This window comes from Schistocerca serialis, chromosome 3 (genome assembly GCF_023864345.2).
Source record: "Schistocerca serialis cubense isolate TAMUIC-IGC-003099 chromosome 3, iqSchSeri2.2, whole genome shotgun sequence".
In the NCBI taxonomy this organism is placed as follows: domain Eukaryota; kingdom Metazoa; phylum Arthropoda; class Insecta; order Orthoptera; family Acrididae; genus Schistocerca; species Schistocerca serialis.
This window is the reverse complement of record NC_064640.1, coordinates 45,214,847-45,236,097: the sequence shown is the minus strand read 5'-3', so window position 1 is coordinate 45,236,097 and position 21,251 is coordinate 45,214,847. Positions and strand designations below refer to the sequence as shown.

The following is a 21,251-nucleotide window of genomic DNA, read 5'->3' as shown; positions in this document are numbered from 1 at the left end:
AGACGTACATTCCCAAGGAGGAGATGTAGTGCTCTCAGCATTACTTCTTACTGTGTTTAATTAGACAGCAAGCCCTTGCATAGCAGCACTTAAAAGTGATGAGGCGATCTGTCAAGGCTGTCATTTGAAATGTTACAGGATCATTCAGTGATTCTCAATAGCTGTTGAAATGCCTTTGGTACATAATGGTACCAACTGCAACTCTAGGGGACCTGTAGAAATGGGGACAGCAGTTTCAGCAGTGCAGGTGACCATGGCTTCCGATAACCTCATCAATACGCTCTGACACAGAGTGGATGAAGGCGATGGCAAGGTATACAACTGACAGTTGGTCCCTCAAAGACAGCTGAACATGGCAATTGATTTATCAGGCAGTGACATGGACATGACAGGATCACTGGTAAATGATTACTGTCACAAAAATCGCCGTACAGTGACAACTGTAGTTAAACCAAAAGGAGTCACTGAGGAGAAGAGGATCAAGATCAGAAAGAAGTTCCTCTAACAGAAGGCATCTACCAGATGATGTACAACCCCACAGTGGATATTGTGTATTCAAATCCCCAAGTACAAGGAGGTATCGTAGGTGAGACGGAGCAGTTGCTGGATTACGGTGGCCATATGCAACTACCCTGTCTGAGGTGGATAGATGCTACAAATGGTAGTTGCTGTGGTTGTTTGTACTTTCACTGCTATCATTTCCAATGTGATGATATCTGAGTAAATCAATGCACAAAATGCTCCAGATGCTATCTTGGGGACACTAAAATTCCTATAGAAGGCATTCTTAAGGGTTGGAGAATGGTCATCAGTAAAATGCATATCCCGGAGAGCAACACAAATCACAGAAGAGAAGGACGATATTTTGCAGAACAGAAGGACGATATTTTGCACAGTTCTGGCAATATACCCATTGTAGCTCCATTGAATTATCACATTAAGAGTTTCCTGGATGTGTTTGAAAGGGCAGAGAGACAGGTTGTGCACCACGATTGCAGTTTCACCTGTGGGTAGAGAACAACAGTAACAAACATAGGTTCCAAATCTTATGGTGTGGAGGTGATCTGTCAACATAGTAGCTTTCTCCCAATATTTCTTCCTTTTCTCCATAACTGCTTTAGAAGGTCAAGACTTTTCCAAGGGCTTATCAGCTATAAGGGTATGAACTGAAGAACAGGCAGCCCTAGAATTCCCTCCAGCTAATGGCTGGTATTGAGTGATTGGTCTCTAGGTCTCCGGGGAGAGGGTGCCCTAAAAGGAATCTTGTCACCGGTACATACCAGAGGAAGACACTACTACTATTACTACTACAAATAATAATAATAATAATAATAATAATCTGACCAGGTGCAGAGTGTCGAGATCCCTGAAGAAGGTGCTGCAGGAACATTATGGGTTAGACCAATGGCTAATTTTCTTGTATGACTACCAGAGATCAATGTCAGGGAAATGGAAGGACTAAGTACTTGACGTACTGTTGATGACATGGCAAATATAATGGCCAAATTGGATACCACTGGGATGGGATACCAGTGGTCATATTTTTCCCAGGGTCCAAACTATCAAACTATGGAAGACAACTGGAGACTGTAATTTACTGGCCTTTGGGATTTAAATTCCTTAATTAAAGTAGTACACTTCGAAGATAGGAGTGTGGGAGGGGGGGGGGGGGGGGGGGGGGGGGGGGGGGGAGGGGGAGAAGGAAAGTGATTGTCTCTTCAACTGACACACAATACACAACGATGGTTGCTCACATGGCACATGGGAAGTTCTCATGAAGCTGTCATCCAGTCTCCATCACAAGTGTACATCATGATTTTAACTTTCTCAGAACATGAAACCCCTTGAAATACAAGGATGAATATGATCAGGTGTCAAATTTATGCATGGTGGGCCTTGACATACACAGTGTGTGAAAATGATTCCTTCACTTCAAGGTTTTGAATAATTCCTCATCTGTTCACAGCATTAAGACTCAGAGACAAATTAAACCCCATGTAACAGGTTTATGCTCTAATGGCTTATCAAGATGAAATATATGACACCAAGTTTCTTAAAAGACAGTACCACTCAAGACTGGCTAGGAGTCACTGTTTCAATTAAGATAGACCATACTGTAGCTAACGAAGGGAAGAGATTTCTCCACACACATTTTTGGTATTATCTACAAAGAACATAAGAAGTTACAAAGGACCCTTCACCAGTCTGGATGCAAACCAAGAACTGAGAGGGGACAGTTTCTGTAGTTCGCTTGATTTTGCTCCCCCCCCCCCCCCCCCCCCCCCCCCCAAATAGCATAGCCAAAGAGGGACAGTTCTTGGAGTCATAAGTACTGAAACATTCAAATGTAGCTTTAACTTGGGTCTTTTCACTTGGCAAGATATCCACCTTGATACTTCCTACTCGTGTAAAGGGATTTCTCCACAGGCATCACCAAGCCACAGCAATTGTCACCTGGCTTGATGACTATTCCCTGGAGTCCCAGTGCCCCCAAAAGGAGGGACCTATTCCTCTGCATGTGCAGAGATGTACCAGCTGAGATATCAATAACGCGATCCTTGTGTTGTCATGGGGCTACCACAGAGCAGGTACCCCCATGTGGACTGGCTAATACGGTTGATACTGGGAAAGCTTCCCCACACTGCCCATACATTTGGAAAAGTGGTGGTGTAATGTGGATGTGGGGACCAAATATAAGTTTCAGTTACTTTATGACACCTGGCTGAATATAGACAATTTATTAATTTGCTAGGGGGCAACCTTCCATGTAATGCCCATAAATCTTTAAAACTGCACATCAAAGGTGGATGTGGGCACCAAATGTAAGAGTTAGGATCTACATGGCACTTGGCTGCATTAGAACAATTTATTAATTTGCTACCGGTTTCAGTCAATGACCATCATCTGGCACATGAATCACCATTTTAAAACAGAAATGACAACAAAACATCAATGTACGAAATCTCATAAAGATATGTAATACAAAAACATAACTTTCAAAACATTGGCTACTGCGAGTCACATGTCAATCATGTTTAACCATACAATTGCATTAAACGTCAATTTTATGAGAAATAATACAGAAGACCAATAATTTTCACACATAAGCAACCTCCTTCATGCACACGCTACAGGAAACTGGCCATATATAGTCAGGACATGGCGTGAGAAGCCACAAAACTTGTGGCCTAAAAGACTGATGTTAACAGTGATATATAGGGTTTTCCATATTATTCAGAGGCGCTTAAAGATTTAGTGGGCAGTTTACAGTTAAAAACAGACAAGATACCATTTTTGATAATTCATGTTTGTGATTTTTGTACATTTTTTACTTATAATTGTACTGTAGTTATGATTTTTTTTATCATAAAATTATCTTTGTATGTTGTGATTTATATCAACTGGACATCATCTTGCGTTGTCTTTGAGGTCACAAGTGATTTGGCTGCTCATGCTATGTACTGACTGCATATCAATAGTTTCCTGTTGAATGTCCATTAGGGGGGTTGCTGATGTATGAAAATTATTGTTCTCCTGTATTATTACTCACAAAATCGACAGTTAATGTGATTGTATGGTTTAACAGGACTGACATGTGACTTGTAATAACCAATTTTTTGTAAGTTATGTTTTTGTATTTCACATCTTTATGAGGTTTTATGTGTTAGGCTTTTGTTGCCATTTCTGTTTTATAATGTTCATTCAAACACCAGACGATTATCGTTGAGCAAAAGTGGCAGCAAATTAATAATAAAAAAAATAAAATAAAAATAAAAAAAAATAGATTAGCTGTAATATATGTCTTATAGGAAATCCTGGTTGCCAAAAATGAATATGTTCCCAGACCTAGTATGAGAAAAGGTATAGTCAGAAAGTAAGATTGCAGGACAGAGGGAGAAGTACTGGAATGGATTGGGGTCCCATTCTCGACACACGCGTACTCATGAAAGAGTTGTGAGTCCCAGGACCGGAGGGGGGATTTACGACAATTGCAGTCATTACCCAATAGTTGTGATTTGTTTTCGCAGTATACTTTGTTTTTCTATGTAGCCTGGTTACACAACAGAATGTCTGAAGCTACCAGCGGCAGTAGGCAGGAGAGTGATAAGGCTATAACAGTCCTTTCTTTACCTATCTCTCTTTCCTCCCTAAGGAACGAACTAATAGTCCTGAAAGTATACAATACATTTTTGTCATCACTATGCAATATTCCAAGTTTCTTAGTTTAGTGCTTCTTTAATACATTTCTCTCCATACCTCTCACTCTTTCTCCATTTCTAATGCCTTTACATGGTTTCATATAATTTTATTGAATCCTTAGCTCTCCACACAATCATGTTTCTTTCTGTTGTAGGTGCAATTATTACAGCATTATTAAAATCTTTGCAAGCTTTCCATATTTTTGTTAGGCTTTCTGTTTCACACCAACACAATTCCATTAGCAAGTCTTATATTCATGGTAACATAATTCTTTACCACTTTCTATGCTTGTCTTCTTCAGATTCAATGAGACTTGAATCTCCTCTTATTCTGAGTTATTGGAGGTTGCCTGTTAGTTTGTTGTCATAACTACATTTTTAGTGAATGAAACTTTGATTAATAATTTCTGATAGTTTTCTATAGCATTCCTATCTGCTCCTGCACTCACTGTTCATTTTTCTCACGATCAATCAATTCTTCATAAAGCATTACATTTTATCCAGCATGTCCTCTTACATTTTTACTGTTATGTTACCTCTCATAATTTAACATTAGCTGTGGCCCAACTTCTTGTTGATTTCTTTCTTTGCCATATCTTCCATATTTCTCTGTCACACACAATAGATGAAGAAAAGTGGTCTTACCTAAATATTAAACTTTTTCATAGCTTCCTTGAACACCTCCTAATATGGGCAGTTAGACTTGCAAAATATCACATTAAAGAATGCTCCTAAATTTTTTATACTTGCAAAATATCACATTAGAGAATGCTCCTAAACTTTTTATACAATCTATCTTCCCTTCTTGATGAAAGGTAAAATATATTCCCTCTCTCAGGTTGCTGGGAAATTTCAGTCACTGCATTAACAGCTACAGGCTAAGATGATGTTAACAGTGATATATAGGGTTTTCCATATTATTCAGAGGCGCTTAAAGATTTAGTGGGCAGTTTACAGTTAAAAACAGACAAGATACCAATTTATTACACAGCTGAAAAGGCAGACACATCTGTGTTATTGTTATTTAAGTTGACATTGTTGTAGTGATTGTCACACTTCTTGGCTCTTGTTTCTGCAGCAAGGAATAAAAGAAACATCTCCACTGTATGTTGTCTGTCTGACATTCTAGAAGATAATTGATTAATATCATCACAATAACATGGTGATAAAGGATGATAGTAAAATAACGCATGCCTGTACAAGAAAGTCCTAAACAATCCCAAGCAACTTGCCCCCCCCCCCCCCCCCCTTCTTGAAGTGGAGCCAATTAAGTAACTTTCCGCTGCACTGCAGTAACAAACAGACAGCAAGCAGATTGTGTATTATATAAAATTAGTGTAAGATTCTTTTCTTTTACAATTACTAGTTATTAAATAAATAAATGCAAACAATTAAAGTGACGGATCAATCTCAGTGTCTTTCTGAAATGCTTTATCAGAATGAAAACAATGTTATCACACACCACAATGCATGCAAAGCTAAATTCTCCTCTACCTTTCTCAGTGAAGTAATTATACTGAAGCGAAGGCTGGAAAGGTTCTACAATTTCATCTGGAAAAGAAGATATTTACAAAGTTAATTGCACACAGAAGATTAAAAAGCTTTATATGTTCCACGACTTAAATATGGACAATGACCTCAATAAATGCTTCATAGTAAAGTACCCAAAACCAAGAAAGCATCGCTACTATATACAGCCAAACACTATAAACAGGTGGGTACATTAAGGCATCATAAAGCTGTAAGCCATTTGGAACTGCTTAAGACCTGAAGCATATTAATTAGACAGTTTAATATTTCACTAACTGCAAACCACATATAGCCCACAAAATAATGGTATCTCTAACACCAACTATTTTCTGTTGTCTGTACATGCCTCAGATTTTGAACAGATAATGAGAATAATATTTATTTAAATACTCACAGTTGCTGTGATTGCACAGATCTTACCATTGATGTTAAGGCTGGACATATCTGGCGGTGGTGGCAGATCTGGCGAAACTGTTACAGCCTGTCGCACTTGTCCTACGGCTGTCAGGAGCTGAAAATACAACACAAAAAAAAAAAAAAAATATACATGCATGTAGGATGAAATTCTTAGTCAAGTGGTGGAGACTATTCTTCACATAATTCCACAATGTGTTCAGTAAAATTTGCATAGCTGTAACAGTCGTCTAGAGGAGTCATACATAAAGTTTCATATACCGATTGTACAAAGAATGTCTAAATTATCTGTAAAGCACAAAAGGCAAATTAGTAAAACACCTGCAAAGCAGTTTAGTAAAATTTGAAGAATACTTTAAGTTGCTACTGAATTAAATTTAGATCACTATCATGCACAGTAACAACCTCCAAAGAAATTATTCTGCAGTGAGAAATTTTAAAAGAACAACATGAAACTAAGGCATGTTCAGCCACTGGATCACAGACTGCTCTAAAAATGTTATGTTATGTTGTTATGTTGGACGTTCATTCTACCTCTCTGACTCGGTTCAAACCTAATTCACGTGTCTGTGAATATTAAGAGCAACATGGCTGAGTACATATTTGCAGGATACATCAACATGATCTCCCTGAATAACAAAGCTCACAGTAATGGAAGAGCTGCTCGTCACCTTTATCATGATCATTCTTTAGAACATCCAAGTCCAGCGCATACCCTTTTCGCCACAATTACACAATGGCTTCGAGAAAGGGTACCTTCACTATCAGCGGGTGTGACTGTGGTGATCCAAGGACACTGCACACCCTAACTGGAAGAGGCTCTACTGCATCACGTTAAAGAGAACCTGTCAACGGCTACACGAGCAATTTCTTTCGCTATTGATGAGTGGAATTGTAAAAAATGTGATGCACTGAGTCACACCCGATCAGTTACTTGTAAATGTGGTCGCGTTACCAACATGTTTTCAAACAGCTGTAGATGGAAAGGGTACATTTACGGACATTGGGTCCTATTCAAAATATTATCTACTCACTCCCCTCTACAATTCCTAGAAGTTTGTAATGGGAATTTCCAAATATCCTGTTTCCAATCTTGACCTTCCTCTACAGTTCTCACCCACTACAGCTCTCTCTAGTGCCATGGAAGTTATTTCTTTATGTCCTAACGAGTCCTATCATCCTGTCCCTTCTTCTTGTCAATATTTTCCACATATTTCTACCCTAGCTAATAGTGCAGACTATATCACATTACAATAGCAAATCGTTCAGATTTCACCACTGTATGAATAATATTTTCCTGTTCATTTTAGCCTGGCAAAGTCCCCAAAAATAATATGTCATTAGTTATAAAGTAATTTTCACAGTGGTACTAATGAATAGTTCTAGTTTATTCTGAACATGTTTCAGCCCCTATCAATGACTAAAGAGCTGACATACATGTCACAATATCTGATATTTTTCACTTCTTTGATAATTTTATTTAGTTTTATAGTTGAAAAATACTTTTTGTAAACTACTTTATTATACTGTTCACAATTTTAATGTTAAGTTTGTTTTTGCTTCTACTCTCTGCTATTAAGATAGTCATTCTGCATCTACATAGAGCCACCGTATGGAGTGTGGCACAGGGTACCCTGTAGCACTACTTGTCATTTCCCTTCCTGTTCCACTCGCAAATAAAGCGAGAGAAAAATGACTGACTGTATGCCTCCGTATAAGCCCTAATTTCTCATATTTTATCTTCATGGGCCTTATGTGCATAAGGACCATGAAGATAAATTATGAGAAATGTTAATTAATTATGGCAGCAGTAGAACCGTTCGGCAATCAGCTCAAATGCCAGTTCACTATATTTTTCCAATAGTGTTTCTCGAAAAGAACATCGCCTTCCCTTCAGACATTCCCATTTGAGTTACCAAAGCACCTCTGTAACACTTACGTGTCGTTCAGATCTACTGGTAACAAATCTAGTAGCCTGTCTCTGAATTGCTTCAATGTCTTCCTCAATGTGACCTAGTAAGTATCCCAAAGACTTGAGCAACACTCAAGAACAGGTCGCACCAGTGTCCTATATGTGGCTTCCTTTGCAGGTGAACCACTTTTTCCTAAAATTCTCCCAATAAATTGAAGTCTACCACTCGCCTTCCCTATTACAGTTCTCACATGCTTTTTCCACATCATATCACTTTGCATTGTTACACCCAGATATTTAAACCACCATTAATGTGTCAAGCAGGACACTATGAAAACAAAAACTGATTAAAAGAGCGAGAGAAATGCGAGGTAGAAAGAATAATACGGTTAAGAATTAGGCAGAAAAGGAGGAGGAAAATGGTGAAAATTTTTTAAAAAAGAATAAAATTAAGAAAGAAAGACACGAGGGTAATTGTGGGGGATTAAAATAAACGTAAGTAAATAATTGAGTAAATAATGAAATTCTATCACACATGAAAAGAAGGCGAGGATTGATGATGGAGGTTAAATCAAGGAGGATGCAGGACGTGATGTAATTGTCTCTGTATCCACATGATGATGATGATGATGATGATAGCGATGATGTATTTAGAGCATTTAACAGCACGGTCATCAGCGCACTTATTGGTTATTACCAGACACATCTCCTGGTTTGAACAAGGCTGTCATAAATGAAATTGCTGTAAAAATTCCCCAAGAACACACATTAGCCGTTTTCTTCACAATGTCGGTCTATGTTGACACAAATATCTGGCTAATCAATGATAAAATCAATTTATCCATTAATTACTGTTATGATGCAACAGCCTTCCCCAAGATTGTTATGAACTGTCCGATACCACCTTTTTTATATGCATTTGTGTATTTATTGTACGATTCAGTGGTTCCTAGGGCCTTTTATGTGTATTTTTATAGGTATCGTTCAGTTCAGTTTTCCCAAAAAACCTATACTTCTTTGTAAATACATACAGAATATTCTGGAATGACGTACATTCTCATGATTGTTAATAGATTGTTGTCATTAACAAAAATATGTACATATGCCGAATTAAATATCAGAATGTGAAATTGAAGTAATATATGTTTAGCATTAAATATTAAGAGGCTAAGGAAATGTTAGCATGAATAACTAACGCCTCTGATTACCATAATTGCAATTTGAAAATACGCCAACACAAAAACCTCATTACGATTCAAATGAAAATAACAATCATTACCCAGTGATGTAATTTCACTTGTTATTCATTTTTATGTAATTCATTGTAATTAATGATGTTTGTAAACTACGCAAATATTTACCTCTTGTTAGTTACACCACCCAAATTTAGGAAATTCCGGTATTTGAGAAAACGTGTGTATTTAATTTATGTAATCTGGTGAAGTACGAAATGTATACTTCGAACAAATGTTAGCAATAAAATCCATAAAGTCACTAATTACAAAATTAAAGTAACATCAAAAGATTGTTGAAATCAGATTGTGAATTAATTTTCACACATAAAACCAAGATGATGATATAAATGTTATATTATTTGACATTATATTTTATAACCTGTACAAATGTAACAGCAGTTAGCTTAGATGAAATTGTTTTTAATTGTAAGTTAGATTTTGTAATAAATTAACAATGGTAGCAATTGTTAAAATTGTATTTAAAGCAACGCAGCAATGCTGCACATGGGAGTCAGTTTTGTCAGTTGTTTTGCACATATGTCAGTTCTGTCGATCAGCTGATGTCAATAAATAATTTGTCATACATGAAATTTTCATGATGTTCTCATTACTCGCAGCACCCACAACATCGATGAACCACAGGCCAACGCAAGTTAAGTAGTAACATTTAAAAGATCGTTACAGTGTGTTATGTCCTAAAATCCATCAATCATTTGTAAAAAGTTCTTATGACAGTATGACACTTTCAATATGTAGTTCACTTGTTTCAAGGCGGGTGGTTAATTACACTGGTCCACAAATTTTCATCTTTTATGTCGCATGTTGTTGTTGTGGTCTTCAGTCCTGAGACTGGTTTGATGGAGCTCTCCATACTACTCTATCCTGTGCAAGCTTCTTCATCTCCCAGTACCTACTGCAACCTACATCCTTCTGAATCTGCTTAGTGTATTCATCTCTTGGTCTCCCCCTATGATTTTTACCCTCCACGCTGCCCTCCAATACTAAATTGGTGATCCCTTGATGCCTCAGAACATGTCCTACCAACCGATCCCTTCTTCTGGTCAAGTTGTGCCACAAACTTCTCTTCTCCCCAATCCTATTCAATACTTCCTCATTAGTTATGTGATCTACCCATCTAATCTTCAGCATTCTTCTGTAGCACCACATTTCGAAAGCTTCTATTCTCTTCTTGTACAAACTATTTACCGTCCATGTTTCACTTCCATACATGGCTACACGCCATACAAATACTTTCAGAAACGACTTCCTGACATTTAAATCTATACTCGATGTTAACAAATTTCTCTTCTTCAGAAACGCTTTCCTTGCCATTGCCAGTCTACATTTTATATCCTCTCTACTTCGACCATCATCAGTTATTTTGCTCCCCAAATAGCAAAACTCCTTTACTACTTTAAGTGTCTCATTTCCTAATCTAATACCCTCAACATCACCCGACTTAATTCGACTACATTCCCTTATCCTCGTTTTGCCTTTGTTGATGTTCATCTTATATGCTCCCTTCAAGACACCATCTAAGTTGTGCTCTGTGCAAAATTCTACCAGGCGGCTTCCTCTTTCATTTCTTAGCCCCAATCCATATGCACCTACTACGTTTCCTTCTCTCCCTTTTCCTACACTCGAATTCCAGTCACCCATGACTATTAAATTTTCGTCTCCCTTCACTATCTAAGTTAAAACTGTTTCCAATCTCAGGGATACAAGCAAATTACGTGTTTACATTTCACAGCCATACTTGTGGTACATTATAAGGGCTACATGCAAAGGCATACTGACAAGGGTTCCTCTGCCATAAATGAGTGAGGTGGATGTTTCCAGTACATTTTGAAAACCCTGCTTAACACCATGACTCATGCGCACACCATCCAGTCACGTGAGTGTTGTCAAATGCAGAAACCAGACATGATTTTAACTGTCATTTGTCATGGCTGTGTGCTCTTGTACTGATTCAGTTCAATTGTTAGTGGAACAGGTGTCATGGCAGATCACAGTGAATGCATGAGGGGTGAAGGGTTCAAATTGAAGAATTGTGTTATGGTGTGCATGTACACTATGTGATCAAAAGTATCCAGACACCTGCCTGAAAATGACTTACAAGTTTGTGGCACCCTCCACCGGGAATGCTGGAAATCAGTATGGTGTTGGCCCACCCTTAGCCTTGATGACAGCTTCCACTCTCGCAGGCCTACATTCAATCAGGTGCTAGGTTTCTTGGGGAATGGTTGCCCATTCTTCACGGAGTACTGCACTGAGGAGAGGTATCGAGGTCGGTCGGTGAGGCCTGGCACGAAGTCGGTGTTCCAAAACATCCGAAAGGTGTTCTATAGGATTCAGGTCAGGACTCTGTGCAGGCCAGTCCATTACAGGGATGTTATGTTGTGTAACCACTCTGACACAGGCCGTGCGTTACGAACGGGTGCTCGATTGTGTTGAAAGGTGCAATCACCATCTCCGAACTGCTCCTCAACAGTGGGAAGTGAGTAGGTGCTTAAAACATCAATGTATGCCTGAGCTGTGATAATGTCATGCAAAACAACAAGGGGTGCAAGTGCTCCTCCATTAAAAACACGACCACACATAACACCACCACCTCTGAATTTTACTCTTGGCACTACACACACTGGCAGATGATGTTCACTGAGCATTCGCCACACCCAAACGCTGCCAGTGGATCGCCACATGGTGTACCGTGACTCGTCACTCCATACAGTGTTTTTCCACTATTCAATCATCCAATGTTTACGCTCCTTACACCAAGCGAGGCATTGTTTGGCATTTACCGGTGTGATGTGTGGCTTATGAGCAGCCGCTCGACCATGAAATCCAAGTTTTCACACCTCCCGCCTAACTGTCAAAGTACTTGCAGTGGATCCATATGCAGCTTGGAATTCCTGTGTGATGGTGTGGATAGATGTCTGCCTATTACACATTACGACCCTCTTCAACTATCGGCAGTCTCTGTCAGTCAACAGATGAGGTCAGCCTGTACGCTTTGGTGCTATACGTGTCCCTTCACGTATCACTTCACTATCACATCGGAAACAGTGGACCTAGGGATGTTTAGGAGTGTGGAAATCTTGCGTACAGATGTATGACACAAGTGACACCCAATCACCTGACTACGTTCGACGTCCTTGAGTTCTACGGAGTGCCCCTTCCTGTTCTCTTACAATGTCTAATGACTACTGCGGTCGCTGATATGGAGTACCAGGCAGTAGTTGGCAGCACAATGCACCTAATATGAAAAACATATGTTTTTGGGGGTGTCACATAGTGTATGTGTTCACAAAAATGCCCCATACTTGAAGCAACAAACTTAATAACTTTTATTACATTTGTGCAGATGTCATTTATGGTTCAAGAAGATGACTGTTGACTAAAGCAGTAAAACAACCACAAACCTTGTATTTTGGGTACCGAGTTGGAGACAAAGATAAATTGTGGGCTCCACATATTTGTTGCAGCTCATGTTCATCTACACTGTATGCTTGCATGCGTGGTAAAAATGTCTCCATGTAGTTTGGTGTGTCTGCTAGTTGGCATGAACCAGCAAATCATGGATCAGATTGCTATTTGTGTATGGTAACCCCCTTCAGCAAAGGATTCAATACCAAGCAACTGAGGAATATTCAATTACCTGACATCTCATCTGTCATTTGCCCTGTGGCTCATGGTGAAGAATTGCCAGTTGCTGTTCCCCTACATGTACCACCATCAAGTAGTGATACTGATGAGCTACAGTGACACATATAGCTGAATAAGTGTAGTCATCCGCTAGTGACACTGACCCTACATTTACACCAACAGCATCATCTGGAGAACACACAAAATCACACAGTGCAAACTAAGTGATCTGCTTAGTGATTTAGATCTTCCAAATTGTAAATCCAAAATCTTGGGTCTAGTGACCGTAGCAGTGGGATCTCTTTGCTTACAAAGTGTGTGTCCATGTTTCAGGAGCATCAGAAAAAACTTAAATGTCATTCCAATACTGAAGGTGACATTACATTCTGCACTGGTATTGATGGTTTGTTGAAAGAAGTAAACATTACATACAAACCAGATAGTGGAGACTCTTTACAGATGGCTAAAAACAAGTCTGAAGGCAGTACTGTTACCCAATAGTAATGAAAGGCCTTCCATTCCTCTAACATATGCTACCTTAGTTAAAGAAAGCTGAACCATATTGAAATCTGCTCTAAACTGCATTAATTACAATAAGCATGAATGGGCCATATGTGGAGATTTCAAAGTCAGTGCAATGTTGTTGAGTTTGAAAGAGGGTTACATGAAGTCTCAGTTCTAACTGCGCGAATGGAACAATCACGCAAGAGAAGAACACTACAACACAGAGGGAATGGCCTCCACAAACAACTCTGGTCCCTGGATCAAAAAATATTGCAGAACAACTCCTAGTGAACCTGAACAAAATTGTTCTCCCACTATTGCACATTAAGTTGGGACATGTGACAGCATTTGTTGAGACTGTGCACACACAGAAAGAAGCAGAATTTCAGAGTTTGTGTAAGAAGTTTCCACAACGCTTCACAAAGACGATCACAAAGGGGATACTCATTGGTCCTCAGATACCCTAGCTACTGCGGGACTTAAACTTTGAGTCCATCCTAATGTCTGGTCAGCTGCATGTGTGGCATTGTTTTTGTAACATGGCAATATTGTTCTTGGGAAACAGGAGAGCCAAAGTTACAAGGACCTTGTGGATGAACTCATTCATGCTTATAACATCATTGGCTGCCACATGATTTTTTAAGATCCTCTTTCTTTACTCCCACCTCGATGTATTTCAAGGCAACTGTGGTGCATTCAGTACTGAGCATGGCGAGTGGTTCCACCATGAGATTTCTCTCATGGAACAGCAGTACACGGGGCTGTGGACTACTGCTATGTTGGCTGATTCCTGCTGGATGCTACAGAGAGATGTGCCAGACACACCCAGAACACTGTGGACCAGTGTTACCAGTGAGTTTAGGTTATCTAAAAGCTAAGTTACTATGGTCCATAACATTTTTCTTGGAAAGTGAGCCAAAATACTTAAAATATAGCTTGTCTTCACATAAAAATGATTTGAGATGCTACTTTATGGAATGAGAAATAGCTGAATTAAAATGTTAAAACTTCTGTCATATGCGGATAGCTGATCACCTAATAAAAAAATGCAGGCTGAGTCATCAACTCAGAGCTCTTTGATAGTACAGCCACTTAAAAATATTTTAGAATGGGTGTTACACTGTTGCAGTTGTGAGCTAGGATGGGGGACAGGCTCCAGGTAAGCTGTAGGTTTTCTTAAGTCAACATATGAATTACCTATAGCTAAAATATTTTTTGTAGATTAAAACTGAAGAAACTGCAAAAAGGTGGGAATTTAAGGAGATGGGACCTGGATAAACTGACTAAACCAGAGGTTGTACAGAGTTTCAGGGAGAGCGTAAGGGAACAAATGGCAGGAATGAGGGAAAGAAATACAATAGAAGAAGAATGGGTAGCTTTGAGGGATGAAATAGTGAAGGCAGCAGAGGATCAAGTAGATAAAAAGACGAGGGCTAGTAGAAATCCTTGGGTAACAGAAGAAATATTGAATTTAATTGATGAAAGGAGAAAATATAAAAATGCAGTAAATGAAGCAGGCAAAAAGGAATACAAACGTCTCAAAAATGAGATCAACAGGAAGTGCAAAATATTGTATGAATATCAAGGGCTCAGATGGAAACCCAGTTCTAAGCAAAGAAGGGAAAGCAGAAAGGTGGAAGGAGTATATAGAGGGTCTATACAAGGGCGATGTACTTGAGGACAATATTATGGAAATGGAAGAGGATGTAGATGAAGATGAAATGGGAGATATGATACTGCGCGAAGAGTTTGACAGAGCACTGAAAGACCTGAGTCGAAACAAGGCCCCCGGAGTAGACAATATTCCATTGGAACTACTGACGGCCGTGGGAGAGCCAGTCCTGACAAAACTCTACCATCTGGTGAGCAAGATGTATGAAACAGGCGAAATACCCCCAGACTTCAAGAAGAATATAATAATTCCAATCCCAAAGAAAGCAGGTGTTGACAGATGTGAAAATTACCGAACTATCAGCTTAATAAGTCACAGCTGCAAAATACTAACACGAATTCTTTACAGACGAATGGAAAAACTAGTAGAAGCCAACCTCGGGGAAGATCAGTTTGGATTCCGTAGAAACACTGGAACACGTGAGGCAATACTGACCTTACGACTTATCTTAGAAGAAAGATTAAGGAAAGGCAAACCTGCATTTCTAGCATTTGTAGACTTAGAGAAAGCTTTTGACAATGTTGACTGGAATACTCTCTTTCAAATTCTACAGATGGCAGGGGTAAAATACAGGGAGCAAAAGGCTATTTACAGTTTGTACAGAAACCAAAAGGCAGATATAAGAGTCGAGGGACATGAAAGGGAAGCAGTGGTTGGGAAGGGAGTGAGACAGGGTTGTAGCCTATCCCTGATGTTATTCAATCTGTATATTGAGCAAGCAGTACAGGAAACAAAAGAAAAATTTGGAGTAGGTATTAAAATCCATGGAGAAGAAATAAAAACTTTGAGGTTTGCCGATGACATTGTAATTCTGTCAGAGACAGCAAAGGACTTGGAAGAGCAGTTGAATGGAATGGACAGTGTCTTGAAAGGAGGATATAAGATGAACATCAACAAAAGCAAAATGAGGATAATGGAATGCAGTCGAATTAAGTCAGGCGATGCTGAGGGAATTAGATTAGGAAATGAAACACCTAAAGTAGTAAAGGAGTTTTGCTATTTGGGTAGCAAAATAGCCAATGATGGTCAAAGTAGAGAGGATATAAAATGTAGACTGGCAATGGCAAGGAAAGCGTTTCTGAAGAAGAGAAATTTGTTAACATCAAATATAGATTTAAGTGTCATGAAGTCGTTTCTGAAAGTATTTGTATGGAGTGTAGCCATGTATGGAAGTGAAACATGGACAATTAATAGTTTGGACAAGAAGAGAATAGAAGCTTTCAAAATGTGGTGCTACAGAAGAATGCTGAAGATTAGATGGGTAGATCACACAACTAATGAGGAAGTATTGAATAGGGTTGGGGAGAAGAGAAGTTTGTGGCACAGCTTGACCAGAAGAAGGGATCGGTTGGTAGGACATGTTCTGAGGCATCAAGGGATCACCAATTTAGTATTGGAGGGCAGCGTGGAGGGTAAAAATCGTAGAGGGAGGCCAAGAGATGAATACACCAAGCAGATTCAGAAGGATGTAGGTTGCATTAGGTACTGGGAGATGAAGAAGCTTGCACAGGATAGAGTAGCATGGAGAGCTGCATCAAACCAGTCTCAGGACTGAAGACCACAACAACAACAAAATATTTTGTATTGAAAATACTATTCCAGAAGCTTCACATACTGGTGCTTCATCCTGCTGGAGAAGGAAACTGTACATCAATGGAAAGTGTCCTATCCTTAATTTGGTGAACACCATTTCCTCCCACCTGTGGGGCTGGCATGAGATTTGTCTTGCTTGGGTGGTCAACTTGATTGTCTGCAGTTTGTAGTTTACCACGTCTGACTGCACATCTTCCCACTGAATATGATCCTCCTGTCTGTCAAACGGACAATGTGCTGTGGGATGGCACACTGAATCATGCCACCTTGGCTACTTTCGTCAGATTGTAAATACCTGTATCCCAGTGTGTCCCAATACCCGGCAGAATACCAACTCTTTGCCTTGGTTTTGCATGCACTGTAAGGAATCCTGGATAGTCTGAATCCTTTCTTCTACTGGATATATTTCTTATACAGATTGCAAGGAGCTGAGGGAAGCAGAACAGATGAAAAACTTTCCACTACAATGGCTTCTCACCTACTCCAGATCTTTCAGGCTCCATATACCTCAGCATCATAACTTGTTAGTTGTCTTGGAATGCATACTCTGAAGACCCCCATTAAGGAAAATTGCTGGACAACTGAGTATATTCCCCTTCTTAGATTCATCCATACAGATGACAATAAAATGTTGACACAATTTTAAAACTGAAGAAGACCAGCTTTAAGAAACGAATTCTGGAGTACAAGATTTCTTACACTCTGACAATGTTAAAATCACTTTGAATCTTTGAGTACACGCAGGCAGCAGATTTTTTCATTGATGACTCATTATCATGAGGTCTGATACCTTCAGAAATACAAGACATTCTACAGCAGAGATCCCGAATGGCAGGGTTGCAAGTGGCCAATTCCCGAATGTCGACTGTTCATCACACTGCACTGAATTTCTATGGCTGACACAGTACTAATATTTTCAGGGTTTGTCATGTACTGAGGCAGCACTGCCATATTCTGAATAATGGTTTGCCCGCCTCTCTGCACATAGAATCAAAACAGTGCTGTTCCAACAGGTCCCTGTTGATAGCCTGATATCATCATGGTGGACATCATTTAGCATCTTCAGGTAGAAGGCTCTTGCCAATCAGTAAACAATGCTGCCTTTATGCAGTTGGGATCTTAAAAATGCTCTACAGAACTGCACGCGACATAGCCTGTCACTGCCCCAAGCCTCAATGCTGAGGCATTTAAAATGTTAGACAATTTTACGCTCTTTGCCCTCAAGGCTTTCAGATGTGGTAGCCAAATTAATATTGTGTCAAACATTAGGCTCAGAAATTTTATACGACCCTTACTGGCGGTCAGTTGTAGTTGCACCTTTGTGGTTGTACAGTTGGATGAAGAGTAGAAATGGCAAAAGCATCCACAAACATTGGACTTTCAACAAGGTTTCCAACTGTGGAAAACAATGTTACACTTTGCACAGCTCCCTGGAAAATTAATTTCTCCCAAATGGGATTGCTAACATGGTAACTGTGTGCACATCTGATTCTTCTGACACACTACATACAGGCATGTTGATTCCACCTGAATGCCTTGGCTGACACAGGGATTGGTTACTTGCTTGCAAAGGTTGGGAACATGCATGACCCTGATTGTTGCTTGGTCATTATCATTATATACTGCTGTCTTAAGGGTGGGTAGCAAAAAATCACACTTATGCCCTGCAATTAAGTTATTTGAAAGTAAATAGCCTTTGTAAATGAAGCTCCTGATGAAATACTAAGTGTAGAAAATTTATCAATTAAATAATTGATTAATGATAAATAATTGTGAAATACCTTTTGTAAGTGAAGCTCCTGTTGAAATACTAAGTGCAGAAAATTTATCAATTAAATAATTGGTTAATGATAAATAATTGCGACAAATCCCTTAGGATCACTAATGGTAGGCTACACCAGTGACTTAAGTTTTGATGAATTTTATTCACCCACTAAACACAATAAGTAGAATGGTGGCCTTACAAAAAGTATGCAGGTATAGTGTCAAATCAACAGACAACAATGGTATACACACAGTAAAGTTTATGTATCTGCAGTTCAAGTAGAGGTAGGTTCCCTCAGTCATCTATTCATTGCATATGTTCATAATACAAAGTCCCATAACACATTAACAATTCATAAACCAACAGCTAACCCATACAGTTAAAGCTCAATAGTATATTAAACAAACTATAAGTTTCTTTAAGAACTACTAAAAAGTTTCAGACTAACAAGTAACAATTATAAACAGGAGTGGAAATAAGTCCCACACTGCTCACTGCCTGACACTCCCAGAAGTAAAGAGTTCCATCTGGCTGCCAGATTCTCTAAGTTCAAGTTCATAACGGTGTTTACTAACAGAGGCATGTACACATGTTACTTTCTCGCCATCTCCCAACAGATGCCCTCAGTGTGCCTCGAGTGTGGCCTTACACGCCATCATGAGCTCACCCACCAAACTGCAGCAACTTATATGTAATAAATACATGCTAACAGAAGCATCTTTCTTCATCTGTCCTTTCCAACCATGGTTCACTCATAAACACATGTACTTAACGTTTATGACAAAGAAATCATGTCAAAATGAAAGGATACAAATGAACATGGTTTCTTATGGAGCGTCTTTTTATGCCCGTACTCATGATGGTTTCAGAATATGTGTAAGCTGTTCCAATTTCAATTGGTTTGCATCTTTATTAATGGCCAACTGACTATTTAACCAACGAAAGAAATCAAGCTAAGACTTACACATACTGGGAAACAGGACAAGGTAATGGATAAATGTGCTGCTCCATGATGAGTGGATGTGTGGAGGGATCGTTGTTCTGACACATTTGCATAATTTGCTGTGATCAAATGTGCTATAATTCAGGCTGTGCATTAGTTAGCAATGTATGACGATCAATGACTATAGCTGATTCCCACAGCTATCGTCTGACACACTGGCTGTAATTATCACTCAATGCACTTAATAGTTATTAATTTTTTATTTCAATAATGTCTGTGGTATGCCAGGAGTAATTTTCTTGTCTTGTTGTAGAACATACTTAGTAACTGGGAACCGGATACCAGCTTACGGTGCGAATGACCAGAAAACCCCCCTTCCCCCTTTCCAGTATTCTCCAGTCAATACCCCATTCCTCCTTGATCAGGGAACATATAATTCCAAAAACCCAGATTAATATTTCCACTTTAACTGTTTTTACTGTCTGAACTATGAACTTCATTTGGTGAAAGTAATTTCTGCTCAGCTACTGTTTTCTTACAACTTTAGAATGTGTGGTGATAATTTTATACATTTTATTTGACAATTTTATCTCCTACAGTAGCTGGTTCCACAGTAACTACAAGAAAAGGAATAACAACTCCAGCAGCCACTGGAGTAGTTGTATCACCTGCTGTTGTTGTTGTCCATGCCTACTGGCTGATTACAACAACAACAACAACAACAACAACAACAACAACAGGAGCAGCAGCATTCTTGGCTGTTGCCTTCCTTCTATGATGCAAAATAAGACTGGTGCTCTCACATTCCCAGCTGAGCAGAGCACACAGCTGTTTTCATGACAGTGGATATCAATATCTCCCTGCAGGTTGCCTAACTAATGGCTTCCATGGGCGAAAAAATTTGATTTTCAATAATTCACATGATTATTGACTGAACTTAAAAAATTGAAACTGTTGTCATAATATACTCATTAAGAGGTACAACCTAGCATTAAAAGTTTTAAGGCAGTAAGTCAAGTAAGTTAGAAACTGTGTGTATTTCTTGAGGCAGCATAAATCACAAAGTGCAAATTACCCAGACTCGATTCATCCAGTACTCAAGAATGAGAGCACTTGGCGACTTCCTACAAACTGTAGACCTAATTTCAAACTCAAATGAAATTTTTCCCACTGACACACCTCACAAAATGATAAAAGGAAAAAAAAATTATCGCTTACTACTTTTTTGCTGCCCATACGGTAAAACTTCAGCATGGAGCATAACATTTTAATTTATTACTTATTTACTACAAATTCCACAATACGTTTTGCAGATTGTATCCACATATACCACTGAATGTACCTGCAAAATTATATCATTTCATGGCACACATTTCATGAGATATGATGTCAAAAACATTGTGATGTGTGAAAAACTAGATTTTGCTTTCAACAGAGTGCAAATTACATGGACTATACATGTCCAGTGTTTGAAAATGAGAGTACATAGTAACTTACAACAAGCTTTACACATAATATACAACTTTTCTAAACTTTTTCTCACTTAAAAATTCAATGTCAAATATTAAACACATTAACTCATTTGCAAAGTAATCAGACATTTGAAGCTGATTTATACATGTGAGTTCAATTCTTTAAAGAATCAGGTACAGGGAGTTTACTGGAAGAGGACTAGTATACTGTTTTCTTGTCCTGGGTAGACACAATATGGTAAGCATTGGTTTGCAAATAAGCACCTTTGAATGAGTCAGTATATTTGCAGTTTGATGAAATTTGTACATTGTTTATTATAGTACACTGTTTAATCATTATTAGACACAGCAGTGTTGGGTGATGACA

The 21,251-nt window shown here is 38.9% G+C and overlaps 1 protein-coding gene across 5 annotated transcripts in view; it reads right to left on the bottom strand.

Moving 5' to 3' along the window:
• Window positions 1-21,251, bottom strand: part of LOC126469694 (vinculin) — a 302,912-nt gene that overhangs the window by 91,271 nt on the left and 190,390 nt on the right. For 3 of the 5 annotated variants that reach the window (XM_050096859.1, XM_050096861.1, XM_050096860.1), the window contains exons 15-16: window positions 6,150-6,240; window positions 5,694-5,750 (exon numbers count right to left, since the gene is read on the bottom strand). In XM_050096859.1, coding sequence (XP_049952816.1) covers window positions 5,694-5,750; window positions 6,150-6,240 — 148 coding nt within the window. The remainder of the gene's footprint in view (window positions 1-5,693; window positions 5,751-6,149; window positions 6,241-21,251) is intronic. The other 2 variants (XM_050096862.1, XM_050096863.1) reach the window with 1 other exon arrangement.